At 46.6% G+C, this 21,514-nt stretch overlaps 2 protein-coding genes across 2 annotated transcripts in view; both read right to left on the reverse strand.

Moving 5' to 3' along the window:
• Positions 1 to 2,604: 2,604 nt before the first annotated feature.
• LOC132447963 (uncharacterized) lies at positions 2,605 to 9,675 on the reverse strand. Its single transcript, XM_060039022.1, has 9 exons — positions 9,615 to 9,675; positions 8,461 to 8,590; positions 7,546 to 7,850; positions 7,172 to 7,334; positions 6,270 to 6,371; positions 5,667 to 5,862; positions 5,027 to 5,141; positions 4,593 to 4,758; positions 2,605 to 4,232 (listed from the first exon to the last, which is right to left on the reverse strand). The coding sequence occupies exons 2-9, from the start codon at positions 8,587 to 8,589 to the stop codon at positions 4,053 to 4,055; spliced, it is 1,356 nt and encodes a 451-aa protein (XP_059895005.1). The 5' UTR covers position 8,590; positions 9,615 to 9,675; the 3' UTR covers positions 2,605 to 4,052.
• Positions 9,676 to 9,947: 272 nt separating this feature from the next.
• The window catches only part of LOC132448054 (voltage-dependent L-type calcium channel subunit alpha-1C-like), a 19,509-nt gene continuing 7,942 nt past the window's right edge, over positions 9,948 to 21,514 (reverse strand). Inside the window, exons 8-10 of the mRNA XM_060039117.1 lie at positions 21,004 to 21,145; positions 19,746 to 20,015; positions 9,948 to 10,076 (exon numbers count right to left, since the gene is read on the reverse strand). Coding sequence (XP_059895100.1) covers positions 9,948 to 10,076; positions 19,746 to 20,015; positions 21,004 to 21,145 — 541 coding nt within the window. The remainder of the gene's footprint in view (positions 10,077 to 19,745; positions 20,016 to 21,003; positions 21,146 to 21,514) is intronic.

Consider the following 21,514-nt stretch of genomic DNA (forward strand, 5'->3'; position numbering starts at 1 on the left):
CTGCCTATTTGTTTTTCTCTTTATTTCGGTTTGTCTATTTCCTTCCTCTTATAAATCGTAGCATTGTTTTCCTTATACATTGTCATTTTGTTTCATGTTGTATCGCTGCTGTGGCAACCACATGTCCTGTTCAAGGCAAGGCACAATTTTTTCTATAGCAATTCAAGTACTGTTCAAGTACCATCTGTTCAAGTACCATCTTATCTTATATAACATGTTCAGCGTGCAGCATCCACTTTAAGAATGATTTTTTATTTCTACCTGTGAGTGAATGGATCTGCTGGCCAAGCGTTTGTACGCCACACTGATTGAAACCCATCCGCCATCGGCTGGTAGTGTGTGTTCATTGTGAACACTGCTGATCATCTTGACTCCCTCAGAGTCGCTGCGCGTGGAGGAAGTCATGGCCAGGCTATCGCTCCCTCCCAAAGCCCCTGCGGTCTACCTTTGGGAAGAGCAGCACGGCAGTGACTCTGACGGGGACCTCGTGGTGATAGATGAGGACTCCTGGGACAGCTCCGTGGGCCACAACGAGGAGTTTTTGCCCACAAAAGCATCAGGTGAGACGTGGCCTGCCGCAGACATGAGCTTAATGCTGATTCCCAATTCACCTCTTCACATAAAACTCCGGCCTCACCCCTAACCCTCACTTTTGCGCGTTCACGCGCACGGTAGCGTTGTCCCAATTGTCGGGTAGGGGGTAAGGGGGGGGGGGGGGGGGGGGGGGGGGGGGGGGGCTTATAAGCCCTTGAAAATACGATTTTCGATGAGCTTTTTTATTTTCGACTTAAGACAGTGGGGAGAATGAGTTCATTTAAAGTCTGTTGTCTTTCTTGTTGTCGCCTTCTGTCTCTTCCTGTGCGTTCCTGTACTTTTTTTGTTGTGATACTTTTTCTGTAATTAAATGATATATCTATGAATGACTGTATAAGTCTTCCCTTGGCGCATTACGTGACTGTACTGTCCTCTCTGACGTCCAGGACAGGGGTTGACGTTGAGTTTGTAGCGTGATGGAGGAAGGGGTTCCATTGTGGAGATCTCCCCAAAGGTGTGTGCGGATGGCTGGTTTAACCTGTATGCTTCGATCACTCAATGACCCCCAGGCTGGCATTGAGTCTAATCACTCTCGGGCAAGATGAGACAGCTTGAACCATCCAACACACACACACACACACACACACACACACACACACACACACACACACACACACACACACACACACACACACACACACACGATCTTGTGCTTCTCACACCAACCCTCAACGATGTACATTCCTCTGTTTTAATATATTCCTCTATGTGTACAATATCTTTGCTCGCAGTATCCGTTGACATGCGCTGTCACGAATGCTCCCCTCACTCTCGGCTTCTCTACTCCCCCCCCCCCCCCAGGCAGCGAGCTGTCCTCCCCTCGCCGGCGGCCCGTCGTGGCTCAGCCGGCCTCGAAGATCCACCTCCACCAGAGCAGTGCCTCTCCCACCCCCACCCTACAGCCCAACCCCCCCAAACCGCCAGCACCCCACGCCTCCACCACTCCAGCACCCCACCTACCTCCCACTACAGAACCTGGCGTGGGACAGGCGCCTTCACGGGCCCGAGGGCCGCCCGAGAGCCGGAGAAGAGCTGTGGACGGAAGGCACCGGAAGAGGGGCCGGAGGAACGGGAATGGCGACGCGCTGCAGCAAGCGCCCGCGTCCGCCAAGACGAGGAAGAGGAGAAAAGGTGCCGAGGGTGAGGGTATTGGAGAGAGGGTGGCCGGGGAGCAGATGCCGACTTCCCTATCCCCCCCCCGCGGGGCCCGAGGGAGAGGACGGGCCCCCGAGGGCCCCGCGGGGGGGGGGGGCTGACGAGGAGACGCGGTGCCCGCTCTGCGACAAGACCTTCCCCCGCCGCGAGCAGCTGACGACGCACCTGGAGCTCCACGCGCTGCGCTACCGCTGCCTGCCCTGCGAGAGGCGCTTCGGCAGCAAGTCGGGGTACTACCAGCACCAGCGGGTGCACCAGCGGGGGGCGGGCGTTCCGCTGCGCCCTCTGCCCCGTGAGCTTCTACACCAAGAGCCACCTGGCGGTCCACGGCCGCCTGCACACGGGGGAGCGGCCGTTCCCCCTGCGCGCTGTGTGCCCCAAGCGCTTCTTCACCGCCAGCTGCATCAAGCGCCACACGCTGAGCCACAGCGGGGTCAAGCCCCACCGGTGCCCGCGGTGCGGCAAGGACTTCTCCCAGAACGGGAACCTGAAGAAGCACATGGCCACTCACCAGCTCCTGAGGTGACACCGTGGTGGTACGATCGCGGTGTGGTAATATAATGTGAACGATGACGCGCGATGGGGTGCAAAAGTATACGTTTTATTTTTGTATGTACAAAGAGGTGAAATAAAAATTGTATGCATGAATACTTTTCACCCCTTTTTATGTGGTACAAGCTTAGAACTTCCTGAGAAACTTCCTGAGAATTCAATAGATAGTATAGGAGCCACATCCAATACGCATGCTCTGTGTGGTTTGACCCCTGGCTGACCTCGTTGACCCGCTGTGTTGATGTTTCCCAAACGTTTGTACTATGCAGCTGCGTGAAGCAATGAACGATCCGTGCGATCGTCTCCGGTTTGCAACTCGTTTATTTCCTCACCATGACACCTATTGCATGTGAATACGGAATACATTCAGATAGGTCCTCAGTGACATAACAACTGTAAATATGGTACTTCTAGCAGTCAAAAACCGTATGCCCTTCCGGGGTCAAACAACAGAGGTAACCCAAATGAAGTACCCTTTATACCTGTGCCCCCACAGGTATAAAAGGTATAAAACCCTAACCTTAACCCCAGGGTTAGGGTTAGGGTTATGGAAAACAGGAAAAGGGCTCTTACAGATAGTACTAGCTAGAGATGCTCCGATCACCGATTACCAAAAACAAGATCTGCCGATTGCCGATCACTGCCGATCACAGAATGGAAGGGGAATGGGAATCTGACATATATTTTATCTATAATCTGGATAGGCGGCAAGCACCATTTTTGGTTCCGATACTCCTCTTTGGATCCCCCTTGACTGAAACATACAGCTAACACCTCATGCCCACTGCACCGTCAGTCAAAGGACGTCGGAAGGCATGGCTGACGGATGGGGGAGCTTTCCGGGGTCATCAGAGCCCGAGACATTGCACACATTTGCATACGCGATCTGATTGGATGACGGATCCGTCGCTGCCGAAAAAGTTGAAAATCTTTCAACTTTTTGACGGAGCCTTCAGCGCACGGCTCCACAATGCATTGCGCGTCCGTCCCCATTCAAAGTCAATGGGGATCAGTCAACGGACGGAGGCAGTGGGCACGAGGCGTTGATGCGGTCACCAAAGCCTCTGCTGACTGTGACTGTCATATACGGTACTGAAATGTGCCTGCGCGCATACTGTTGTATGTAGGGTAAAGCTACAAAGAGTTATGCAAGTTCTCAGTAAACAACACTGAACGTAAAACCGCCTCCTTTGCCAACTTTACAGCGCCCCCTTGTAATCCTGGCAGTGCAGCACAATGTTGTAGACGGGAGAACTAATGCTGCCGCTGGCAAGTTCCGCGTGCGCCGCATGCAGGGGGAAAAAAAAGCTGCGCGAGTAATTTACGTCACGTGATCGTCCAATAGCTGCCGATCCTGATAGGCGTCCGATCTATCGGAGCATCTCTAATCCTTGCCATCATGAGTCAATAGATTGTACTAGCCGAACGAGCCAAACTAGCTATAGTTGTAGTCGTTGTGTGAGAGGTGTAGTTAAGTTATGCCGGTGGAGGAGGTGTCTCGGCAGAGTAGGGTACCACTCTGTCGTGGGCGGCTGATGAACCGCTGCCCCGCCGTTCTGATCTCCCCAGGTAGAGAACGCCTGCAGCCGGAGGCTCGCCACCCGCCGAATGTGGCGAGGGAGCGAGAGAGGGACAAGAGAGGGGCATCTCTTCTCGCTTGCGTCAGTGCCGTTGTTCCACCGGGGGGGGGGGGGATCTTATCCGTCATCCACAGCTCACAGAGGATCGAAAATGTACGTTTGGGGGTGTCATCAGTGGGGTGCCGGGCCGTGGGAGGTGTTGAGGAGACCCATGCTGCTCAGGGCGCGGTTGACCCGTTGGACTAGAGCCGGAGCCATCTTCAGCAGCCCCTCTTCCCGGACCAGGTCACTCTTCTGCTGGCTGTTCTTCCTCCGGCGGACGTGGTGGAGGAGGCCCTGCTCTGAACCAATCTGCAGCGAGGGCGTTAAAGGGGACATATTATACCACAAGGTGTGATTATTATGTCACCTCTAATGTTATTCATCTGATCGACGGTATCGCTTATTCGCGCTGAAACGTTGAGCCAATTGAACAGAAAACGTGTTATGGTTTGTACGATCATCTTGTAATTTATCGTGTTACATTTCAAATGTGAATTCCTTTTTTTTAAGACTGCGTGAAAGACAAGACTCCTCAGCTAACTTGCAATGAGCATTTTCCCCACTTGCCAATCATCGAGGACATTCGATGTTCATCTAATTGTGAACAAACTATGGATCAGAAGACGTATGGATGAATGGGCCGTGTCTGGGACAGTGTGAACCGCTGACCGTCTCTGTGCGGCCTTTGTTGAAGTGTGCCTGGACGGCGTGGACCTCCATCTGGAGGACGCTGCGTGGATCCAGGACCAGCTTCCCGCCCGCCCCGTCCGTCTCCCTCAGCGTGTGCAACAGGAAGTTGGTGCCGGGAAGGTGCTTCCACTCCGGAAGGTCATACCTGCAGAGGAGCAACGGGTCAGGGTTAGGGCTTAGGGCTAGCCCTATCGAAGGAAAGGGTTGGGACTGTGATGTGGAACGAGGGAAATGTTTGGGACTGTGTTGTGGAACATAGGAAAAGTTTGGGAATGGGATGTGGAACATGGGAAAAGTTTGGGAATGGGATGTGGAGCGAGGGAAAAGTTTGGGATTGGGATGTGGATCGAGGGAAAAGTTTGGGACTAGGTTTTTTGGGACCTTTTTTGTTATCTTGCAGCTGAAACACATACTTGCTGTTTTCCTCCTTTTCCTCCAGACGGAAAATGTTGTTGGGAAAGTAGAAGTTGACGTTCTCGCCATGGGCTTTCTCCAGATCAGACATCAACGTTTGAAAAGACACGTTGCCTGTCAAACGATTCTCATCATTATTCTCATCATTCTCATCATCATCATTCTCATCGTCACTAACTCTCAGTCAGGCCTCCCTGAACCCCGAGCGACACCAGAGACCTCATCCTTAAAAGCCACTTTGGAAAACCTAGTCTCATGAGACCATCCCAATCTCAGGTCACATCCTGAACCTGGTTAAAGCCTTTTCCAGAAATGTCAAAATGCTCCGCCTAGTCAGTGCTCTGGGGAGGGAGTTTCCGTTCGTGACGGTCAAGGATTGCCTCGGTTCACAGAATTTAAATAGACAGAGCAATCAAAACAGTTATCGTAAATTGACTGAAAAACCACGTTAAAAGATTAGGAGAAGTCTGCATTAACATCCAAGACCACAATCACCAAGTCATTTAATCAAATTGCCAATATTTAAGGCTGCGCCAATATTTGGTCATCAATGAATGCACAGCAAAGGCCAGATAGACATTCAACTCGAAGCGCACACTTTAACATTGAGTCACTCTATTGAGGCCAGAGCCGACCTACCGGTGGGTACGATCACCTCATCTGGGTCGTGCATGAGGACGTATCGGGACTGGTGCATGTTCCTGTAGAGACAGTCGTTGTTGGCGGGGATCTGGCCGTAGTAGTGGATATCCCCGGGCGAAGTCGACGGAAGCCAGCTGGAGGAAGGTTTCAAGTGGGAGCTGATTGGCCAGGGCAACACCTGAAGAAAACCCACCTGTGCAAGAATGTGATCATGTTTTGGGGGTCTTTTGTGGGCTGCAGTGTGGAAGTAGGTTTACACTTACATGGTGTCATCCGAAAGAGTGGACTATATATAGGGGATAAGTGGGCCAATTCAAACATGGCACATGAAACGTTAAGAGAGGATAGGAATACGGGCTATGACAATGTATTATGACCCTCCCCAGGTGGCGGGGAAGGGGGGGGGGTGTACCTGACCTTTGACCTTGCTCATTAGTTCAAAGGTCAGGTACATGGTGTGGACACCAAAACCAGAAAACACAGTCATAAAAAGGTGTTCTTGCGGTGTTCCTATTCTCTCTAATGTTAATGTTTTCCTCCGTCCCTTGTGATGTAGTGCAACCCCAAGACTCTTAGACGACTCTTAGCTTGTCCGCATACTTTGCCGGAGTAGTACTGAAGCACCGTTTCCATGGGAGCGGAGCAGCTCGTCTTGTATAGGAAGGCCTTTTGGATACCTAGCAGCTGGTAGAGCTCCATCGCCTGCACAAACACACAAGCATACTCTCCTTTCAATTTCCAATCAAATAATAAATGTCATTTTCTTTAATTGACAACTTTAACCTCGGAGCAGAATTCATATTGTATTAGTTTTCGTTTGACCAGGTCCTCTTAGACTACTTGTTTCTGCTGGTCTTTACAGCCGTCATAACAGGGATAAGTTCTCAGGACTTATGTTGCAAGTGTTAGACTCCTGACAGATACTTAAAGACTGGTCTTCCATAGATTTAGATAACAACATGCGTACGGAAGTTATCGGGACCTCGGTTCCACTGTCAATTGGCTTTTTGCTCCTCACTGCAACCTCACATCCTTCAAGTCATAATTAAACATTTTATTTAAAAGATCCAGGGTATAGGATTCCATGGCATCTAGCAGAATGAACTTGACGATGATGTGACGTGACAGCTTATCAGTGTTCAGTTCCTGAAGTCCGGTATAAAAATGCTAAATGAGTTAAAAACCCTAACATTTTCATGGGTTTTAACTTTTGGCACCAGAAAAGTTTACAGTTTGCTCTGACCGCACCTTTACACAATACAGGTCAGTAAAGGCCACCATAGTACTTGGGAGGGGACAGAGGGAGGGGGAGATTCAGATGGTTGCAATCTGCAACCTCACCACTAGAGGCCACTAATTGTATTCAATTTCAAAAATAGAAACTTTTAGTGGTAGTTATTTCTTTCCCACAGCTATGTTTTCAAGAGAGGGGGGGGGGGGGGGGGGGGGTGGGTGGGAGGGGGCTAAGAGTGCACAGCCATGCTGCAGATGAGTGTCCACACCTGGACGAACTGCAGCACGTTGTCGTAGTGGTTGAACAGGCTGGGCATGCAGAGCGTGAAGTTCAGGGGCATTCGGGAGCGCTCTGGGGCGCGCCGGTTCAGGACGGGCAGGAGGGTGAGGTCGGAGAGGTCCTCGCCGTCCTCCGACACCAGCCCGACGTACCTGGGAAATCGTTCGCCCCCCCCCCCCAACATTAAAAGGTGACATATTATACCTTTGGTTAATCACTGGCCCTTCCTTGGCCCCCCTAGTAAAATGTGTCTAGAACCGACACGTGCTTAACACTTGTGTAAACACAAGTGGCGTGCTTTTAAATTGTTCAAGGCTAAAGCATAGTAAAATATGTGCGATGCTTCCACTCTGTAAAGCCTACCTGGGCTGGCAGCCAGAGGGCATCGGGCACAGGAAGTCTCCCGTCCCGTAGGCAAAAAAGTAGTTGGACGGGTGCGTGGTGCGCTTGGCTGCCACGGTAACCACCTCTCCTCGCTCTCTGCAGCAAAACACACAGCGACTCGACAGCGCGCGCTCCGCCTGCGGAACGATGGCGATTAGCCGAACGCTCGCGTTGGCCGTGCGGTGCTCACGGAACGCGTTGATCAGCAGCGTCTTGGAGCCCGCTACCCGGGTGAAGGCATCGGACTGCACCCTGAAGCCGCACCTGTCGGCAGCCTGCTGGTCCTATGACAGGCAGCCGCAGAAGGAAATACATTATTTCCTGTTTACACCAGAAATAGTAGGCTACCTCCTATTTGAATTTCCCTTCTGTACACATGAAATTAAATAGGCCTACGAGAGTGTGGTAGGACCAGGCTAGAAATAGCCTACAAGTCTGTTCAAATTTGATTGTACCCAGAAATTGAATTTCCATGCAAGGCAGGCAGCTCATAACCTCAAACAAAACTGGTTTGAATTTACATTTAAAAAAAATGCTTGGGTCAACAAGGCCTGAATTGTACAGCAGGAGGTATACGTGTTCTGTATGAGGTTAAGATGTAATTTCGGCCACTCGGGGTAGTAATCAACTCACCAGCTACCAGTTTATTGGTTTAATCAACTGGTAGTTGATCATTACTTAGAGCAGGGCACCAGTTGTACCCTGAGCGACACAATGGATTGCCACAGGCCGAAGCCTTCTTGCAGTTATAATTGTGTAGGTTTTTTTTTTTCTCGTAGTTTCTTATCCTTTGTTTATTTAACACCATTAAGGGTTATTTCAATGATGCTAATAAGGAACATCATGAAGTTAGTTCCACCGCTCGGCAGCTCAACACGTATGCATTGCTCCTACACTGATGTGGTTTCCGTGACGCGTCGCTCTCCGGTCCAACTGCGATCGCTGGTGTAGGGCCAGCATAATCACCCCCATCAGAGGTGACACAACCAGGAAGACCCGCCCCAACGGTCGCCACGGCAACATGCTAACGGCACAGAAGGGAGGAGTTGAATAAAGAGCAATGTGCAAAGTGCAATTTGAAAAAAGTGCAATAAGAAAAAAAAGCAAATACCTGCACTATTGCATAATACTATGCAATTTAAGCTTCATTTGAAAGTTTCCTGTGCAAATTATACCAACCGCTACAGGGAAATCAATGTAATGAGTAACGTCACAACTTGTAGCAACGCTAAGCGCATAGATGTTATATGATGACCTATCAAGTAATAATTACTCATCTGTCAGTTTATGAAAAATCGGTCACAAAGTACTTGAAAATAATGTGTTGAAAGTCACATAACTAGTGGCCTTATTTTAAATTGAAACACTGTTGACATGAGTTAATCCAAGTAGTATTTTTTTTTATACGGTTTTTGGTATGTGGTAGGCTATTTGAGTAGAGGTAAAATTACTCCCCAGATAGCAAACAGTCATTGTACTAGATATAGGCCTATATTATATCGATGCATTTTCAATCATATTTCCCGGTCAACTATGGGAAACGACCGTTGTTGAAAAGCCATCGACATATAATATGTCGATGGCTTTTCAACAATGGTCTTTTCCCAGTCAACTCTAAATCAATGACTTTTCGACACATTGGCAATATCGCCCTGTAACCCAAATATCAATGCTTATTCAATTTAGGGCATTACAATTTCGCAATCATTTTCTAATAATGATTGAAATTCTATTGAAATTCCATTGATCCTTAGTTCAGTTGAAATTTCAAAATTGTTGAATATTCCTGATAATTGAAATAGCCTGCCATTGAAATTCCGTTGATCTATGGACAGGATTACAATATATTTGTTTCAATATAAAAAAAAAAGGGTGCAAAATGATTTAGAATCAACATCCGAGTTCAATGTTGATGCAATGTATTAATGTTGAGAACGAAATGTTGATTTAAGATAGTTCCAATTACCGTTGTTATCTGGGCAGTGATTTTAATTCTACTCAAATACCACATACCAAACACCACACCAAAATTGAGAGGTTTCACTCACCTTTGACTCTTGTATAGTTTATAGCCTACGTTGAATTGACTCTGTGCTCATAGATTGTCTACTAACCACAGCTCTGTTGTGGATATCCTGTTATCCTGTTCAACGCCCAGCTCCTCCCCATCGCTCCGCCTGCGGAACGATGGCGAGCAGCCCCAGTTGCGTGAGGGAACCCCACGAACAGCTGGAGCTCACGCGCAGTGTTTACCAACTTACTTCACTGCACTACGCTGAGTACACAGTAACTACTACAAAAATGAATACGATCAATAGCAAGAAGAAGAATGCTAATGAAGAAAACGAGAGAAAATGGAACAACATAATGGAGACAACAACTTAGGTTGAAAGGCTCCCATCGCTGCGGTGCTCACGGAACGCGTTGATCAGCAGCGTCTTGGAGCCCGCTACCCGGGTGAAGGCATCGGACTGCACCCTGAAGCCGCACCTGTCGGCAGCCTGCTGGTCCTATGACAGGCAGCCGCAGAAGGAAATACATTATTTCCTGTTTACACCAGAAATAGTAGGCTACCTCCTATTTGAATTTCCCTTCTGTACACATGAAATTAAATAGGCCTACGAGAGTGTGGTAGGACCAGGCTAGAAATAGCCTACAAGTCTGTTCAAATTTGATTGTACCCAGAGATTGAATTTCCATGCAAGGCAGGCAGCTCATAACCTCAAACAAAACTGGTTTGAATTTACATTTAAAAAAAATGCTTGGGTCAACAAGGCCTGAATTGTACAGCAGGAGGTATACGTGTTCTGTATGAGGTTAAGATGTAATTTCGGCCACTCGGGGTAGTAATCAACTCACCAGCTACCAGTTTATTGGTTTAATCAACTGGTAGTTGATCATTACTTAGAGCAGGGCACCAGTTGTACCCTGAGCGACACAATGGATTGCCACAGGCCGAAGCCTTCTTGCAGTTATAATTGTGTAGGTTTTTTGCGGTGCTCACGGAACGCGTTGATCAGCAGCGTCTTGGAGCTTCTTCAGGGCTCACTCACTATGAGTTAGTGATGGAGAGGTGTCAACTCCCAGCTCCTCCCTGATCAATGTCGAGTTGATCCTGACCATGACACCGGAAACACACCTCCCAAGAGTTGGCTACTGTCGGATGTGTATGAATGAGTGTGTGCGGCTGATGACTGAAGCAGCCCCAGACCTAGAGATTGGACTCCAGGTGGGGGTGGGGGTGGGGGGGGCACACCTGTTTTGCATTGAGAAATCAGTTAAACAAAAAGCGCTCTATAAGTGATGTACTTTTACTGTTTACATCCCAGGCATTGATAACGTATCAAACATTTTAATACAGGGAGTTAAGATAACACGGTAATGAATAGCAAATTTACCATTCTATTACTTTATTTCCTTATGTGGAATTCATGATGCCATGCCTTAGTTCAAACTATTTAAAGTGAACACTTCTTCTAAATACAAAAGCAGAAGTGTTCACTTCTTCTTTTCGTGGTTTGAAATACAACTAGGGAGAGACTAGTGAGAACATAGTTAGGCTACTGATTAAATTAAAGCAGTGGTGTCTAGCAGTGAGGCTGCAGTTTGCAGATAGGCCAAAGCAGGACTAAAAGCCATACTGAATTGTCAATTCGACCAAATTATTAAGAAGGAGAGCATAAAAAAAGAACCCAGCTGTAGGAAATGTAATTTATTTGCAATGTTTTAATAACATCATTCCTCAGATAAAAATGCAATGTTACAGGAATATACATCAGAGATTAATTTAAAATTTGCTTTCAATTGACCATACAGTCTAAATATACTTTTTCCTTTTTTATTTACTGGTAGCGTGCGTTATAAGCAAGACAGACTCTGTCACCAAAGACAGACTGACGAGTTACAGATACAAACTGTACATCGACTATTTACAAATCAACTTTTTGTTTGGTTTTTCATTTAACTTTTTATTGAAAATACGAGTAGAAAAGGTGATTGATTAATATTCAGATTTATTCAATTTGTATTATTTCCCTTTCTAGAATCTAAAAAATGAAATGAATAAATTAACAGAACAAGAAAGTGTTTTCCAAGAAGATAAAGGAAGAGGAATAGGTCATTTTGTCACTGAAGTTTCCAGAGTTTGGAATAGTGTCGCTTAGCAACCCCAAGACACCTCCCAAGGAATCACAATAGAATCCTCCCAAATTAATCAAAACAAAATCCCTCCAAAACAATAGAAATAGAATCCCTCCAATGGCTGAGGGATAATTCACTTAAATAAAATAACTTACAAGATGGCCACCTGCCTTCAAAGCTACCATAAGCACAATAACACTCTTTAGTTTGTCTTGTTTTTTAACCATAAAAGGTGGTCATTAAGTACTATATTTAACAGTAGCGCCTCTACTAATATAACAACAAATATTTTGTTGGTCTCTCTGTGAATATTATGAACATATCTCTCTAAAAAAAAACAAATTATTCTCTGACAAAGAAAATATCTCTCCTGCTAACATGTTGCATGTTTACTTAACTAGAGTCAATATGGAGACGACTGATTCATGCGGATGGAACACACAACCGTCTGAGTTGGAAACAGGCTCACGATGCATTTCCTGATGATTGAATAGTAGAGTTTCAGTGCCATTTCTTCCCTCTCTCTAGACCTCTTTAATGCATGATTAAAATCTGGAGTATTTGAGCCGTTAACAAAGACAACATGGAGCCCACCACTTCTCACGCTATACTCTAGTCGTCCGGAGACGTAGCTATGACCACAGCTCCCTGTTTCGGCTCACTGATGTGGAGACACTTAGAACTGACACGTCTCCAAATCAGCCCAGCCCAGCTACCTGTGTTATGAACCACCACCACTACCAAGGTTGATTTTTACATTAATCTAACATTCAGCCATTCATCCTGCTTCTCTTACTCCCGAACACACACACACACACACACACACACACACACACACACACACACACACACACACACACACACACACACACACACACACACACACACACACACACACACACACACACAAAGGCGCGCAAGCGTACACACCATTCATTCATTCACATCCATCCTCTTTCTTATCAGATGAACACGTTCTACGGGGCGTTACATTTAGACAGGCAGCGACGACAGATGGTTTGTGAATGTGTGATCAGCCCCCCTAAGGTTATGTGTCACTGCTTGCTTAGGGTCAGGTTCCTAGAAGATAAGAAGCCGGAAGTCCCTGTACTCAGCTGCCGAAGTACTGCCAGCTCTTGAGTTAGCTTGGATTCCCTTCAGCTTTGAAACACTCACACATACAACCCCCCCCCCCCCCCGATATCTTTTGGGTGATACTTGTTGACAGAATCTTGTGATGAAGAAAACGTGTAATTATGTTTTGATCTGACCATTTTACTTTCCATCTTACTCACTCGTGAATACCGCCATTAATTTTCCCAAGAGCCAGTATGTTATTTTTATGCTGTTACTGTTGTTTCTGTGTCATATATGAACATGATCTAATTCCGTATGCTCTCTGTAGGCCTATAGGGCTTAAATACTACCAGTAACATGTAATTTAATATATATCAAAATATATTTCATATAGACTACGATTACGGCATCTGATACAGAAATCAATGTTATAAATTATCAAATTTTACCCAGGCCACTTCTATTCTCTCGCTTGTTGCAGGCACTACAGATAGATAGCTTCTTAAGAAAGCAAATAAAAACAGCCAGGGAATTTCTTTAAAAAACGACCACATATCTGTCTCTTGTCCACTGATCTACCAGATCGGATCATATCACAGAAGTAATGAAACAACATTAACTCTAGCAGGGAGGCCTATAGGTCTGATCTTTTCCACGTGAGCTATTTGGTCCTGTCTTTAGTAAATTTAGGCTAATGCTAGGCTACCAGTAAGTAAGTGAGTAACTAGCAAATAAGTAATCATATGCAAAAAATGTCTAATGCCAAGAATGACAATTTTCAATTTAGCTGGTACTACAGATAAACTATGAAAACGTAATTCATTTAAAATACATTTCAGCGGTTAACGTTTCAAATGAAATGAAGACAGGGTTTTCAATCTATTCAAGGTCTTTTCAAGTAGATCGGCCTCAAAATGTTGAAACGTTCCTCCTTAAATCTCCTCTAGATATCATTCAATCACATATATATTGGGGTTAATTTGATATTTTCTACAAGGCTATTCCTCTCTATAAGCTATATCAAAATAACATTCATTCGCTAGTGGTGTGCTCAACATATAGCCTATTTTTCACACATCTGACCAACGCCTTAAATTCCTGGAAGGAAGATTCATGCAGTAAAACAGCCTCATCAGCCATCTCAAAAAAATCCTTAAAGGTCTGACACATAACCAATGAATGAAAGAATTAGGGAACTCTGTCGAAAACAAACTTTTTTTACTTAACCTAATGTTCTTTACAGTGACACAGCCTCGTTTTCAAGACAACAATTCCAAAGAAACACTTGAGGATTCCTGAACACATGTGGATGTGCATGGCTGTGTGGGAGAGATTCTTAATTGTTGTTTTTTGGTTGCCTTCTCGTCAATCAGCAGTCAGTTGGGGAACATGACAGATAATTGATAGAAAAGGGTTCAGAGTCCTTTCACTGAACAAACTTATGCAAACACAAGATATGCAAAATTAGAGTCTGGGGAACTACATGAACAGCTTAGCATATAGAGTTGTCCCTCTACACAAAAAAATATACTCTATCCCCAAAAATTACATTTATTAACAGCTGGACTATATCCTTGATAAAACCCGTTAAATAATACACGTTTTGCTGGATTATAGCTAGTTAACTCAACAACGTCATTGACACCTAGAGAGGAAAAGCTCCAGCCTTCAATGTTGTGGGTCAAATTAAATAGGAACTGCCATTTCATTGGGCCTCATGGATCTCATGTAATTGTTTGACTACAGGCCATCCCTACTGCACAAACGCATGCACAAAAACACAATTCAATCAAAACAAAGTGGGGTGATGAAAATAGCAACAGCTTTAAAATATAACAGGAAAAATAGAAATATCAATCAAACAATAAACTAATCCATAACATGTCGACATGTTATCATTCTTTGTGACGACTCATCATTAAATAACTTCTAAGAACCTGGTATACAGTGACAATTATTGCATATCTTGTGTGATGTAGACAGACTTGAGCTACTTCATATCCCCCAGCCCTTCCTCTCTGTAGAGGGCTTGTACAACAGAATGCATCATGGGAGTTATGTTGGTGATACTCCGCCATATTGAAAGGACTCAAGAGAGTTAAAATACTGTAAAATACTAAATCAACGCAAATATACCATAACCGTGGTTAAAGAAAACAAATTTTGCCTTGTCTCGCATGAGAATCACCGTTGCAGTTTCAAACAAAACGTCTCCCCATAAAGACAACTCTTTCTTTATGATTAATTACTAAACAATGAAAAAACACTCCTTCCCACTAACACTAACATTCCAATGCTCCTATTCTCTCCAAACTGCTTTGTGAGGTCTGAATTTACAAGCTATATTCCATCAAAACCTATAACACCTATAAGCCTACCATACACTGCTCAAAGCGAGTGGCCCCAACACGACAATGAGACCTTTTTCTAAGCTTCAACGCTAGATGTGGTTATGTGTAGCTTATGGAATGATGGTGCGCAACAAATAACACTTCCAAACGGGATCTGTCGTAGTATAACCACCATCCGTTTACACTAACTTACACATTGTCACTTTCAAATTTGTTATATCTTGACATGAACATCTGGAAAATGTTCCTTTAAAAACCGATAACTATCCCAGACACTGAATGTAGGACCTACTACATCAATGTTTAACTACGGTGATCCAATGTTATTTCCCACTGTTTCCGTGCGGCATTGGTTAATGCAAGTTAAGCAGTACTTATTTATTTTTATGTTTGTTGCTTTAATGTATCATCCTAGGTCACACTTCAACATCTATCTTTAAATGTATCATTTATATTCAGTTAATAAGGGATAAAGTTAACTTTATAATTAAGGTCTTCTCTATTTACTCTCTTCCATGGCATTACGTTCATCCATCAAGTTTTTTACCGGCAAGAAATAAGTGTGAATACTGACTATCATTTCAGTCATTTGCTCCAAAATATATGCATAAGTAGTTTGAAACAAAGACGACTCAACTCAGTTAGCAGGAATAAATGGGATAATGTGCAGCGTGTGGCAACAAAACATGGAAACCAAACGTTCTTCCTCAAAATGACTGATCAGTGATCAGTCGTGTCGCTCTGCGCTTAGAGAACATTGAATTGACACGCTATGAAAAATAATGTGTAGCCTAGCACTAGCCACATGCTAGTCTGTGCTAGCATCTTGAGATGGCACAACATGACACGTTAACGTGATGACAAGATGAGATTGGTTTGAAATAAAAATCCATATGAATAAACCCATTTGCAATGTGAATGTGTTTATTTAACAACCAAGACGTTTACCCTTGCAGTACAACTGTTAGGCAGAGTAACTGAATGACTAGAATTGTCCGAGATAATTGCATAATTTTATCAAATGTCTGTCCCGTCACAGAACAATATGGCAGTGTGTGCATTCATTCCCATCCCTGCCAAAAGAAAATAGTAAGGATAATAATAAGAACAACCGTAATAATAATAATAATAATATAGAGTACTGTATTAAAGCAAACAAATTAAAAATAAACTAAAATAAATAAGTGTTGTCATGTGTTATTCATATTCTCGTAGAATTTTGGACTATTTCCGAATAGCAGCCATTTTGGATCCTGGGTGTGCTGGAACTGAATGCGAAATTCCGCATTCACTTCTCTCACCCAGCTAGTGTTTAGAACCAAGATGGAGCAAATATGGCCTCCAGGGGAACAAGGAACCATGTGTGGTGTAGTTAGAAGAGAACCTGATTCGTCACAGTAATTAGGATATATCTTTACTCTTTTTATGCCGTAGATTCTTGATCCTGATATTATGTTGGTAAAAACATGGTTATGTATTGTCCAGTGGATTTATTCTCAGGGAGCCTGTACAGTATAACGTCTACCTCCAGTGATGCGGAGGTCCTTCACAATCCGTTAGTCCATAATAAAGAAGATTCTCATGTTCCACACTCAGACACAATCATACTTTCAATGTGGTTTGTGGTTTTTTTCACTCGGTCACATCTGGTTGATACGTAAACTCTGTATATAGGCCTCTTTCAAGGGCTGTGTGAAACTACTGATCTTCTGGAAATCCTGATGGCTACAGTCTCCTTATATTAAATGATGTGGACGACATATCCCCAACAGGAACACGTGTGCTATGTCTACTGATCGTTAATTGTTGATGTTCCTAACGTGGTGAAAGTGGGTAAAAGCATGTGTTAAAACTTTAAAGGCCCCCATATACTTGAAGCAAAATAGAAATCACGTCGTTTCGACAGCACACGCAAAACACGTCCATTGTGGTGTACGTAGATGTGTGCATTTCCTCCAGCGTTAACCATGCATCATAAAGCTTTAAACCCTCTAACACGGCACATCCGACTCTACTTTCAAAACAAACAAAACTCAATACTTTGTTTCTGAGGTGTTGGTAGATCTTGACTCACTCAGCCTGGCTAGAAAGCTGAAAGAAAATAAATAAAAAAAGAAAAGAAAAAAACGACAAAATAAGAACAAACCAAAATAACAGAACCCCATGGCGCTAAATATACCAAAAGCTTTGGAAGCATGCCTGTCCTGACCCAGTGTTCAAGTGTGTAGTCGCACACACTCACACACACAACCACACATACAACACCATACTTATAATGCTACCTTAACTTTACTGTCTAGGCTTAAAATCTGCTCTGTAGAGTACAATATTCACCAAGTTTTCGCGCACACGTACTTACATACAATTAATCGCGCAGTCTCACACACACTCTCTCACACTCTCACACACACACACACACACACACACACACACACACACACTTATACTTTTTTTCTCTTCTGGGAAAATAAATAAATAAATAGATACAATCTGTCAAAGGTGCATACCGATAGAGAGAGATACCCCCTTTTAGTTACACACATTATTTCACACACATTCTGTACCGAAACGCCGACACACAAGCACGCACACTCGCACACACACACATCATATACACACACGCACGCAAATACTTTGTCCTGTTTGCACAGGTTTCAATACTTAAAACTTATTAGAATTCTCCTAAATTAAACCAAGCAAAAATACATTGGAACGACCAGCAATTGTGCAAACAAATCTAGGATAAATTAAACCCATAACATCATGAATAGAAAAGAAAAAACAGCCGTGGCTAGCCAGTTTTGCACAGCACAGAACCATTTAATACTTAGTGGGCGTGGTCTGAAGAGAGTGAGTGTCGTTATCCAATAGGATGCCCGGCTAGAAGGAGGAACTGAGTTTGATTGACAAGACATGTCAAGTCTTTTTGAGCTTTACGTCTGTCGCACTTGGATCCTCTGCCTTCTGTCCAACACAAATAAAAACAAAAGACCTCCCGGAGTGACGAAGGAGGGAGGAAGGAGGAGGGAGGAAGGAGGGAGGAGACGCAGCGAGGGAGCATAGGTATGAGGCAGACAGTGGGCTGGCCGTCTCTGCTCAAGCAGGCTCCGCCCCCTTGTGGGCGTGGCTCTGCGGCGGGTGGGCGCGGACCGTGGGGGGGGGGGGTCCGACGGCTCGCCTCAGTCTCTCACCGGCTCCGCGTCGGTCGGCGAACCCCAGAGTTATCTCCGCGCTCAGCAGCCAATCAGCTGCCGGCGACTAAAGCAGCACTCCCCTGCGCCTGCGCTCCGATTGGTCGGCCTGTGGCAGGGCGGCGCTCCCAGCGTTCCCAGCGTTGGGACAGGAGGAGGACGGAAGGAGGAGGAGCTCCCGAAAGGGTCCTCTTTGTTCCCCTATACAGCGCAGCCGACCTGTGTGCTCGGGATGGGGTGTGTGTGTGTGTGTGTGTGTGTGTGTGTGTGAGTGAGTGTGTGTGTGTGGGAGAGACATTTGAACTGCTTAAAGCTCAACGGTGGTCCTCTGTCCATGAGAGCCCCCCCCCCCCCCCCCCCCCAAATCCACCCTCTCTCCCGTGTCTGTCAGGTGGTGTGATCCGCCCCCCCCCCCCCCCCGACACAAACACACACACACACACACACACACACACACACACACACACACACACACACACACACACACACACACACACACACACACACAGTGGACGATGAGAGAGCTCCAAACCAAAGCGTAGGAAAGTGCAGACGGAAGCGTCGACGGTGACCAACAGATCGCCCTTTGGCTGACGCTCGTTTTGCACCAACTGTTGTCGTCGCGTTCGTCTTTTTGCTCGTCTTTCCTGCAGGTTTTTTTATTTATCTTCTCCACAACTTGAGGATTTTTAATAGAACTGTGAGGCACTTAGAGACACACTCAGACACGTGCGACGAACACACACACGCACGCACGCACGCACACAAACAAACGCACACGCGCGCACATACACACAGACACACGAGCACACGCACGCACGCACGCACACAGCGACCAGGTATCGTACGCAGACACATACACACATACGTACAGTGTAGTATAGTGTGGTATATAGTGTGGCATATTGCACCACGCAGGAGTCGCCCTCAGAGACAAACACAGGAAAACAAAATGAAGTCAAAACGCTGTCGGGCCGCGTGTTAAAGTGTGCGTCCTTCAGAGAGGCAGCCAGACACACACACACACACAGTGTGTGTGTGTGTGTGTGTGTGTGTGTGTGTGTGTGTGTGTGTGTGTGTGTGACAGGACGAGTAGGGATCAGAGAGAACCGGCCGCCGCCGCCGCCACCGCTACACCCAGCGTGGACCACCGGCAGTGCCTCCCCCCCCCCCCTCCGTCGCCGTCGCCGCCGCCGTCGTCGTCATGGCGACGAGCCGCCCCCGAAAAAACAAACGGATCCTCCTGGCGCTCCCCGTTCTACAAACTCGTCACGCACTCCATATCCTCGTCGTCCAGGAGTTCGCTGTTCCTCCGGTGCCTCACCCCTCCTCCCCCTCGGCTCTCCCCCTCTCCCTCCCCCTCCTCCTCCTCCTCCTCCTCTTCCCCCCCTCCCCCCAGCAGCTCCTCTCGCTCCTCCGCCGAGGACGGTCCGTGGGCCGCCCCTCCCCCCCCCCGGGGCTCGGCGTGCGCGGGGGCCGCGGCGGCGTGGTACGGCAGCAGGTTGCCGTTGGCGGCGGCGGCGGCGGCGGGCGGGCGGCGGCCGGGGGCGGGGTTCCCGTTGAGGATGTTGTCGGCGGCGTGCTCCATCTCCTCGATGGTCATGTCGCAGGCGTCCGCCAGCTCCGCCTTGGTGACCTCGATGAAGGCCGGGTCCTGGGCGAAGCGGCCCAGCCCCTCCGAGATCAGCACCTGGGGGGGGGGGGGGGGGGTGGAGGGATAGTGGTGGTGGAGGAGGAGGTGGAGGGGGTGGTGGGGGGGGGAGGAGGTGGTGAGGGAGGAAAGAGAGGAGAAGGTGGTGATGGTGGAGTAGGAGGTGGTGGAGGAGGAAAGAGAGGAGAAGGTAGTGATGGTGGAGGAGGAGGTGGTGGAGGAGGAGGTGGAGGTGGTGGTGGAAGAGGATGAAGAGATAGTGGTGGTGGAGGAGGTGGAGGGGGTGGGGGGGGAGGAGGTGGTGAGGGAGGAGAAGGTTGCGGAAGAGGATGAGGAGGTGGTGGTGGGAAGAGGAGGTGGAGGAGGAGGAGGTGGTGAAGGAAGTGGTGGAGGTGGAGGAGGAGGAGGAGAAGGTGGTGGAGGAGGAGGTGGAGCAGGGGGTGGTGGTGGTGTAAGAAGTGATGGAGGACGGAGGTGAAGAAAGAAAGAAACAAACCAAGAAGCAGAGGGAGAAGAATGTATTTCAGAAGGAAGGAAGAGAAAGTCACATTTGAATACTGCAGTGAGTATCCATGTCTCCATGGGATTCTTTATCTATGACCTTGACTGAAAAATTCCCTTTCATCTGACCACAAAAACAGAGCCTTTGGAGGCTGTTAATCGTAGAGTTGTTAATAGTTACCAGGGCTAACTGGGCTGGCATGGGTTATAATCAGTGTTGGGAACATTACTTTAAAAAAGTAATTAGTTATAGCTACTCACTACTCGTTCCAAAAAGTAACTGAGTGAGTAACTGAATTACTCTTTAATAAAAGTAACTAGTTACGCAGTTCATTCAATCAATTCATAGCAACGCACCGCATTTAACGTTCAGTAACGATAACGGCGTTGTAACAACGGAATCAGTAATTAGTTCGATTACGGGCCATAACTGAAAAAAATAACGCGTTACCTAACGCCGTTCTTTTAAACGCCGTTATTACAAAGACTGGTTGTCATATAAAAAGTGTCCTATTGCGTCACTCACCGCCTCCACCAGGCTGCCCGCGCTGCCGTGGGTCAGCGAGGTTGCGTCCTGGTTGAGTAGCGAGGGCACCGTGAGTGACACGGGCCTCGACGCCCTCTGATTGGTCGAGCCAACCCGGGTGTTCCCGTTGCTGTCATTGTACCTGTGAGGACATCACATACGAGCACATGTCAATATTGTTACGTATTTTAAGCACATAAGCTGCCCCCACATAGCCACTAGGAAGCAGGATCAAACACACAAGCTGCATTACCCCCACATAGCCACTAGGAAGCAGGATCGACCACACAAGCTGCAATAACTACTCCAGCCACAGATGGCAGCACCTTTAGACAGGTGAGGATGGTGGAGCCATTACGTCACACTGATCACGCCCACTTCAAATAGGCCACGCCCACTTGACGAACACAGATGGAGAAGACAGAATCAATAGCTAGCCCGGCCGAGAGGACCGGGCCTAAGCCCGGGACTCGAAGTAGTGCGCGATATTATTCTCCATACGCGTTAGATA

The sequence above is a fragment of the Gadus macrocephalus genome, chromosome 19 (genome assembly GCF_031168955.1).
Source record: "Gadus macrocephalus chromosome 19, ASM3116895v1".
Classification (NCBI taxonomy): Eukaryota; Metazoa; Chordata; class Actinopteri; order Gadiformes; family Gadidae; genus Gadus; species Gadus macrocephalus.